This window comes from Pogona vitticeps, chromosome 9 (assembly GCF_051106095.1).
Source record: "Pogona vitticeps strain Pit_001003342236 chromosome 9, PviZW2.1, whole genome shotgun sequence".
In the NCBI taxonomy this organism is placed as follows: Eukaryota; Metazoa; Chordata; class Lepidosauria; order Squamata; family Agamidae; genus Pogona; species Pogona vitticeps.
The window spans coordinates 19,374,582-19,383,934 of NC_135791.1; the positions used below are offsets into that span (position 1 = coordinate 19,374,582).

The 9,353-nt window shown below is 44.3% G+C and overlaps 1 protein-coding gene across 1 annotated transcript; it reads right to left on the reverse strand.

Moving 5' to 3' along the window:
* Positions 1-5,015: 5,015 nt before the first annotated feature.
* LOC110090708 (free fatty acid receptor 2) lies at positions 5,016-9,138 on the reverse strand. The gene is made up of 2 exons (XM_020814465.3): positions 9,026-9,138; positions 5,016-6,330 (listed from the first exon to the last, which is right to left on the reverse strand). The coding sequence occupies exon 2, from the start codon at positions 6,317-6,319 to the stop codon at positions 5,303-5,305; it is 1,017 nt and encodes a 338-aa protein (XP_020670124.3). The 5' UTR covers positions 6,320-6,330; positions 9,026-9,138; the 3' UTR covers positions 5,016-5,302.
* Positions 9,139-9,353: the final 215 nt, after the last annotated feature.

Consider the following 9,353-nt stretch of genomic DNA (forward strand, 5'->3'; position numbering starts at 1 on the left):
AAGAAGACCAAAGAAGGCCTCCATGGCAAGTGTCGTCTGCTTAAATCAAAATTTTGGCACTGAAAATTGTTCTGATGCAGAGCCCGCCTTGGGCCCTTCTTAAGAAGAAAAGAAGGGTAACCATATTTTAATAAATAAATGTATAACAAAACAACGTTACTCAAATCTCCGGTAGTCATTTGCAGCACGTTGGCCAACTGAACCTGACTGACTGACATTTTATGAAAGTTTTTGTGCCTCGTGGCCTAAATGTGATCTCAGCTCACTGCAAGTGAGTAGATGAATGGTAATTGGCAGGCTTACTTTAGTATGATCACTCTGCATGTTCCAATACACCTGCACCTAAGCAGTCAAGATGGGAATGGAAACAGTCTTCATCCAATTTTCATTCTTTCTTTTATTTTAAATCACAGGTGTGCGAAACTGTCAGCTTTCTTAGCGGAAATCACGGTTTTTAGTAGAGTAATTGGCAGTTCAGGCAGTCCAGGAATAACTCACACATAGTCCATCAGCATTTCCTTCAGCAACGTGTATTTACAGCAATATTTACAGCAGTCAGACAGCATAACAAGTAGATGTGATCTTCATGCAGGTGAAGATACAATTAACTGTACAATCCATACATATATACATATACAGAACCAATCAGGTTACACATTACCTCATCCCTGGATTGCGTCAGCCCTGGATTACATCATCTCTGCTGAGTCATCCTGACTCAGTTTCAGCACACCTGATCATTATGGCTTCTCATTAATACACTCCATTCTGCTCAGGCCTGCAATTTTCCTTTTAACCTGTAGGATGGATTGTTACCTGAGAAGCATCCTGGGCCCCATCATTTATATACACACATTTTGTAGATACTCATACACACCGTCCATTGACTTAGACACACACCATTCATGTTGCCACTGAACTACTGGATAGCTCAGGGATTTAGGATAGCGATAGGATATTTGTATTCACATCCAATATCTATGCATATCAGCACCACAGGAGACTGGGGAAGCTGGACCAGCCCCAAGAACCAGCTGGTCCACTTACCACTTGCCATGTGGGACACACAGCCGTTGTTGTTCATGTCACACCAATTGTGGAAGTAGCCTGGCCGGCAGTTCCCCTCCCAACCCCAGTGAGGAGGCAGGATGACCAGTCTCCCCGCTTAGTTGAGCTGTCAGCTGAGCAGGAAGGTGGAGAAGCACTGGCTGGGCTACTTACGCAACTGTTGTGACACAAGCAACAACGGTTGTGCACACCACACAGTGAGTGGTTGGTGGACTGGCCGGTTCTAGGGGGAGGGTCCTGTTTCCCCAGGCACCTGTGGTGCTGATATTCATATACATATCCCTGGGGATACAAATACGAATATTCCATCTCTAGTTTAGGCATCTGGCTGCGAATCCAGAAGCTGAGACTCTGGTTCCCCAGTGTGCCTCTGTGACAGGGTTCAATGATCCACAGGGTCCCTTCCAGCTCTGCAGATCTAAGATTATGATTACAATTCTATGTACACCCCCCACAAACACCTTCTATAGATGTAGCCATAGACCATTTAATTCAACCTCCAGAAGCTTCACTGTGGTGATAGCACACCTCCAGCTGGATCTTCACATTTACAGTCTTCATTTTGGACCCTAAGTAAATATCGCTGGCTGGGATGAATTCTGAACTTCTCCCTGCTTTCCAAGTTTTGCCGCCCCCCCAACAGCCCCTTGGAGACTTCAGAGAGACTCATGAGCTTGCTTCCCCACCCAGCTTTGGTGGCCCAATTGCGTCATCACCCAACTCTGATTTAAACCCCATCAATTTCATCCATCTATCCATAGTACCTATTCATGTGTACCTATTGTTGTGATTGTTTGCAAGGTGAGGCAGAAGAAAAACATTCCCCTCTCTGTCGGGATGAGTCGGTACTAGAGACGCGGGCGGTCAATCCCACAACAGACCCACTATGAAGCAGGAGAAGCAGAGGAAAAGCACCATGATTAAGAAAGTTACATTCCAGATAGAAAAGCCTAGACCTTGATTCTAATTAGAAAGGCATGTGCCCTACAAGATATGGAGGACAGGAACAATGGCATGGCTGTGCCTCAGAGAAACAGGGGGGAAAAGTAAGACAGAGGGGCAGACTCTGAGAGGATCAGTCTAACAACAGGTGCGAGAGGAAGTAGAGGCCAAGGGTCAAAAAGAAGATAGATAAATGCTCCCAAATCCCACTTCTGGTCATTTGGGCTAGATAGATACTAAGAGATGTGAGCTAGATAGATACTAAGAGATGATGCTTCAAGGATACCAGACCAACATGTACACACTTAGTCTGTAGACTCAATCTCCCTCCTCCACGTTGAGTTCTACAACTAGGGAATGGCTGATTCTTCTGTCTTTAACTTTTCTTCTTGTCTGAAACTATCTACGGTCTGTACCTTGCCTAGAAATGAGTTCCTGAATGACTTATACCAATGCCAGCTCCCATATCCAGACAGAACTATGTCTAGGGAAGAAAATCCAGCCTGCTTCAACCTGAGGGCCTCCATCTCTCTTGGACTGCAGCTCTATTAGGCTCAGGAAGTACAAAGGGGAATAACCAACTGGCTATACCTGAGCAGAAGTACGTAATCTCCCTGTTTCCTTTTTCCTTGGATGTGACCCACTTGGCTTTTTTCAAGCTCCTTCCTCATTTGAGCTAAAACCCGCATGATATGAAATGAGTCAGGAAAACACAGTGGCTGTGGTTCCTTGGCTTATGAGTTTGCAAGCTATTTTCCAGCATTGTCAGGGGAGTATCATCACTGAGAAAGCACGTGGGAGATTAAATTATGCAGAAACAGTATTTAATTTTGGAATGATGGAAAAGCATCTATAGATGGGCCACTGATAGGTCAGCTCTGTGTAACCCAGGGGTAGGGAACCATTCTTCTGGTGAGGGCCACACTTCCATGAGTGTAATATGAGAGGAGCACTGCTGGTCTGGAGGTAGGTGGAATTAAAACTGGTGAGGTGTGGGACCAAAGTCAGAAGTAAGGAAACCCACTCTTTTTCTATTGAATTTTGTTAAAATTTCCCCTGCAGAAGCACAAGTCAAATAGCTTCATGTTCCACAGATTAGACTGCCCTCTTTTCTCATCAACTGACACTTATAGTCTCAATAACTCACTCGGAAACATTTGTAAGAAGAAAGAATAACAGCATTTCATTTATTTACAGTGAACAGATCAAATAGCAAACTGAGAAGAAACACGACTGCTTGCAGCAGCAGCAAGCCTCAGCAGACTCAGGAGAAGGAAATAACTCTTCATGGAGAGGCATTGCTCTCTTCTGAATCACAGGCAAGGAAAGGACTGTTGGTTAGTGCTGTTAATAATTGACAGTTACAACAGCCCAGAAAGGTTCCTCTCAGCCAGACCTACTAAAGGCAGCATGTCAGGTTGCAAATAAAAAAAACTCCATTTTCTCTCTCCCTCCCCACACCACGTTACTCTGTTTCCACCATTCTCTTTGCTTGCTCGCTTTTTCTTTCCACGACTGACTGACTTTGAAGGAAAGATGTCCAAAGCTTGAGAGGTTATACTTGTGGACTCTTAACTCTGGAATTCCCCACAAGCTCACAAGACAATCCTTTGCAGCTTGAGAAAACGTTCATGGGCAAGGACTCCAGAATGTCCCACCAGCAGCATGGCCACGACAGAATTAACTTTCCCTGGTGGAGAACCTGAACTGATGATTTGCAAAGAACTATCAAAATTAGGCTCAGGGTTGAATGGGATCAGCTGCTCTTGAACGTTTGCAAAGGATGCATTCTCTTTGACTTACAGCCCTTCTGATAATGACTTACTATCTTCACAGTTAAGCAACATTTATTGTTTGTTTGTTTGATTATCCATCCATCCATCCATCCATCCATCCATCCATCCATCCATCCATCCATCCATCCATCCATCCATCCATCCATCCATCCATCCATCCATCCATCCATCCATCCATCCATCCATCCATCCATCCATCCATCCATTGACTAACCCATCCATCCATCCATCCATCCATCCATCCATCCATCCATCCATCCATCCATCCATCCATCCATCCATCCATCCATCCATCCATCCATCCATCCATCCATCCATCCATCCATCCATCCATCCATCCATCCATCCATCCATCCATCCATCCATCCATCCATCCATCACCTTGCTTTTCTCCTTAAAAAAGACCCAAGCCAGCTTACACCATTAGAAAGACAATATCTGAAAGCAAAAACAGTATGTATACAAATATTTTAAATGCCTACAACAAAATGTAACAGCTGAAGTATTGCTGTGGTGGTTGAGATGAGTTTTCTGTCCAAACACAAAAACACATTTTTGTAGTCTGTTTCCATAAATTAAAAATAAAGGATAGAAGAGGTGTTATTTAAATCAATACCCAGTTCTTGCTTTCTGATTCCTTCGAGTATGGTGCTCTCTTGGCACCCATTCTAATCTCCTGATTCCATCCTTCAACACTGCCCATACTGTTCAGTCACCTGGTATCTTCTGTACTTTACTACTCGGACCTCTTGGCTCCATGTAACTGCATTACCCAGGCATTCATCTCCACTGCCTCGGTCCACCAGTGGGTCAATCAACCATCTCCTGTAGCTCTCACATAATATAATAAAGACTCAGTTGACTAAGGTAAAGGTTCCCCTTGGCAATTTTTGTCCAGTTGTGTTCGACTATCGGGGGTGGTGCTCATCCCCGTTTACAAGCCGTAGAGCCAGCGTTTGTCCAAAGACAGTTTCTGTGGTCACGTGGCCAGCGCAACTTAGAGATGGAACACTATTATCTTCCCACCGAGGTGGTCCCTATTTATCTATTCACATTTGCATGTTTTCGAATGGCTAGGTTGGCAGGAGCTGGGACAAGCGACGGGAGCTAACTCCATCGCATGTATTTCATCTTACAGCTGAAGATCTACAGACCTTACAGTATAGAGGCTTCTGTGGTTTAACCTGCCGCGCCACCACGTCCCTCTTCAATTGACTAATGATAGGCTAAAAAGGGCATTTTGCATGTATGCTCAGCTACCTGGTGTGGATACGAGACAGAAGCATTGTCTTGTTCGATCTCCATAACAGGAGATGGGCAGAGAAAGATGGTTGCTTTTTGAAGACACCAGCCCAAATCTGGAAGCAACCCTAACACTGCATTGGATTCCTCAGGTGAACGTTTTGTGAACTCTGATACACAAAACAAAGTCCCGGGCTCCAGTTTCTTCTCTTCTCAGCACAGGCCTTATCTGCCAAATCATTCTTGTAGGATGTTCAAGCCTCTGATGTGGCAGATTTTGAGTAAGGAATGGGTGTACTAGTTCCTGCCAAGTCCAATGTATTTGAAGCAGATAACTGCCCACCTCCTGCTGCATTGGCACTGCATTCAGGAGCACTGATGCAACATGAACAGCATAGTGAGACAACAAATGAGCGCAGACGGAGCCAGCAGGCATTAAAGCTTTGGCGGATGGTGGCAGAGGAGAAGAAGAAGATCACAGGGTCCAAGGTGGTGTTGAGAGAGGTGAGGAAGAAGGTTTCCTCTCTCCATAAAGGTTCCATGTTTTGAAAGAAGCCCACGATGTGGGAGATATTGTAGGGGGCGAAGGCAATGACATAGTTGAGCAGAGTGGCCAAAGCCAGACCCACGGCCCGTTGCTTCTTATTGGGTTTGATGTTAGGCATGATGGTCAGGATGCGGATGACACTGACGTAGCAGAAAAAGGTGACAACGAAGGGGATGGCGAAGAGGACAATGCTTAATTCTAGGCGGAAAGGGAGGACAATACGAAGCTGATTAGTGGAGAAGTTGCTGTAACACCTGATTTCTTCTTCTTTCTTCTCGTGTCCATAGTACTCCACAACATAGACAATGCTGAGGCAATGGGAGCAGGCCAGGATCCAGAAGATAATGCTGGCCACTCTGGCATAGGTCGGCCGGCGGTTTAATTTGTGCTTGACTGGGTGGGCCACGCAGAGATAGCGCTCCACGCTCACCCCCATGAGGAAGAGGGTGCTGAGGTAGATGCTACTGTAAAACAAGAAGTTGACCAGCGGGCAAAGGAAATAAGGGAGGTTCCAGATGTGATCTTGAGCAGCTTCCACCATCTTGAAAGGCAAGAAGAGAAGAAAGAAAAGGTCGGACAGGGTCAAGTTGAGCAAGAGGATGTCTATGGGGACCGGCTTCTGGCGCACTTTCCTCAGGAAGGAGTAGCAGGCCAAGAGGTTGGAAGGGAGGCCTATGACAAAGGCAAAGATGTAGACGGCTAGGACCGCAGTTTTAGATGCCATCCTCTTAGGACCTGAAAAGGAAGGCAGACATTTATCAGGTGGTAAAATACATGGAATGTTTCTCAGTTCTCAAGGAAACATCTTACAGAATACAGTGGTTCCTCACTTTATGATTGCCCCGCAATACGATGAATCCGCATTACGACGGTCTTTTTGCGATCACAATTGCGATCGTAAAATGATACTCTAAATGGGGAAATTTCTCTTTGCAATGATCGGTTCCCTGCTTCGGGAACCGATTCTTCACAAAAACAATGATTTTTCAACAGCTGATCGGTGGTTTCGAAATGGCCACCGGATAAATAAAATGGCTCCCCGCTGTGTTTAGGGACGGATTCCTCGCTATACAGGCAGCAAAAATGGCCGCTGTATGGAGGATCTTCGCTGGATGGTGAGTTTTAAGCCCATTGGAACGCATCAAAAGGTTTTCAATACGTTTCAATGGGCTTTTTATTTCCGCTTTACAATGTTTTTGCTTAATGGCGATTTTCCTGGAACAGATTATCTCCATTAAGCGAGGCACCACTGTATGCTTGCATGGTTCCCTCCCCTCTAAAGGTGCCAGCTTTCTTCAACCTGATCCCCTCCAGATGGATTGGTCTACCAAAAGCCACCATCCCTATCCAGCATGGCCAATGGTCTGGAGATGGTCAGAATAGTGTGTCTGAAAAGCATCAGATTAGAGAAGGCTGTTCTATAGCAATGGTTTCTGTTCCTAGGTCCTTATATGCCATTTCATTGCACATCTCATGCCTAGAGATTGGAGGCATTTGATTCCAAGAACTAGAAGCTATATTGGGAGACAGGCAGAGAGAGCAAGAGTGTCCTGATCATGACTCAGAATATGATGAAATGTGATTTATGTTCGAATTGGTGGTTTCCAGTCTTGGGTTCCCAGATGTTCTTGGACTACAACTCCTAGAAATCCTGGCCAGAACAATAGGTGGTGAAGGATTCTGGGAGTTTTAGACCAAGAACATCCGGGGAACCAAGATTAGGAACTATTTTATTAGATGAATATAATAGTTGGAGACGGTTGGACAGTGTTATCGAAACGACCAACATGAATTTGACCAAACTCTGGGAGGCAGTGGAAGACAGGAGGGCCTGGCATGCTCTGGTCCATGGGGTCACAAAGAGTCGTACACGACTAAATGACTAAACGACAACAACAACATTAGATGAATCATTCTGAAAGGCTTCCAGTGGGTGTATTTTACCCCATATTTTGGGGTAACGAGTCGCAGTTTCAGCCCTCTGATTGGACCAAATTTACAACTCCCAGTAACTGTGCTGAATGGGAAATTCTGGGAGACGTAGTGATATATATATTTCAGTCTCTTATTGATGTATATATATATATATCTCAAGAAACAACCTTCTATATTTGAAATACATTCTAAGCAGCGTTCATTGATTCGTTCAAACTTCATCACTAGCCCTGCAGTAGGAAGCTGGTTCAGTCCCTCAATAAACAATAATATGTGCTTATGAGTATCAACCACTACCACAGCAACCTCTGTGTTTATGTTAATAACAAAAGCCTCGTGCCACCTTAGAAACATTTTTTCTTTGACTTGAGTGAAGAACGCAGCCTTGCATAAAACCTTATGTAAAAAAAAAACATCCCATGTTTAGTATTAAGTATTTACAAAATGTATTCGTGAAGGTTTTCACGGCTGGGATCTAATGGCGGTTGTGGGTTTTTTGGGCTCCTTGGCCATGTTCTGAAGGTTGTTCTTCCTAACGTTTCGCCAGTCTCTGTGGCCGGCATCTTCAGAGGACAGGAGTAGCACTCTGTGCTCTGGTGCAGTTTGTTTGGGAATTGAGTATTTATCAGTAAGAGTTCCTACTCCAGTCCTCTGAAGATGCCGGCCACAGAGACTGATGAAACGTTAGGAAGAACAACCTTCAGAACACGGCCAAAGAGCCCCAAAAAAAACCCACAACAACTATTTACAAAATCTTTTTATTGTATTTCTTGTAACAGACTAGCATTGCTATTCCTGGAAAATTCCTGTTCTGAAGTCATTCTTACAGCTGCATTCCAGGTGTAACAGTTAGATGTGTGTGTGTGTGTGTGGGGGGGAAGTAAGTTTTAATATCATATGAATTTTGAGTTTGGTTTCTTGAAATATTACATTTTAATTCTGTGCAATCTTCCATTTGAGTTCCCCTCTCCACAATTAAAAAAGAAGAAGCAATTCCTTGGATAGCGTCACTCAGAAAACAAAGCATTTTCCCCAACAAATTATGAGCATATATCTTTTTTTCATACATTATCCACATCTTATAGGAAGAGGAATAATAAATAATAAAAACTAATTGTATTAACAAATTTAATTGTGACTATTTTACTAGAATAGTTTTCTTTTTCATTAATAACCAATAACCACGTGCCACTGTGCCTCTTTGACAAGGATTGGACTCGATGATCCGTAGGGTCCCTTTTAATGTAAGGAGACCCTTTTCAGGGTTTTCCAGGTATAGAATACACAGGAGTGGTTTACCATTCCCTTCTTCTGGGGATGCCCTGGGACTGTGCAGGCGGCCCAAGGCTACACAAGCTAGCTCTTCTCCCAGCATGCACAGTGGAGAAACTGAACCCCCAACCGCTGGCTCTACAGCCGTAAATCTACACCATCTAGCTATCCCGACAGCTTCCTTTTCCAAGGTCATATCAATTCCTTCAGCATCCAACCTTACTTGTTTTCTAGTAGAATATTCCGTCTTCACAGAGCAGCGGATCTACAACCTTCCCGAGATGGTCCACTTACTGGCCTAGCCTTTGTCATCCAGGCTTGAATGCTGTGTGTGACAGACAGTGGTTGGAGACAACCCAAGTGTATGTCTGGTCTCACGAGGTCTACTCATTTCACATTCTGCAGGAAGTGAGGTCATCAGCAGAAAAAAGAACTCATTTCCAACCACAACCATTTGAATCAAGGCCGTTACTCTGTGGAATGAGATAGTGTCAGTAATAATGAGGAAGTCCAATCTTGTGCAAGCCTATAACGAAAACCAGGTCCAGCTC

Excerpts from the sequence above, each read along its gene's own strand:
- LOC110090708 (XM_020814465.3), bottom strand. The coding sequence starts at position 6,319 with ATGGCATCTAAAACTGCGGTCCTAGCCGTCTACATCTTTGCCTTTGTC.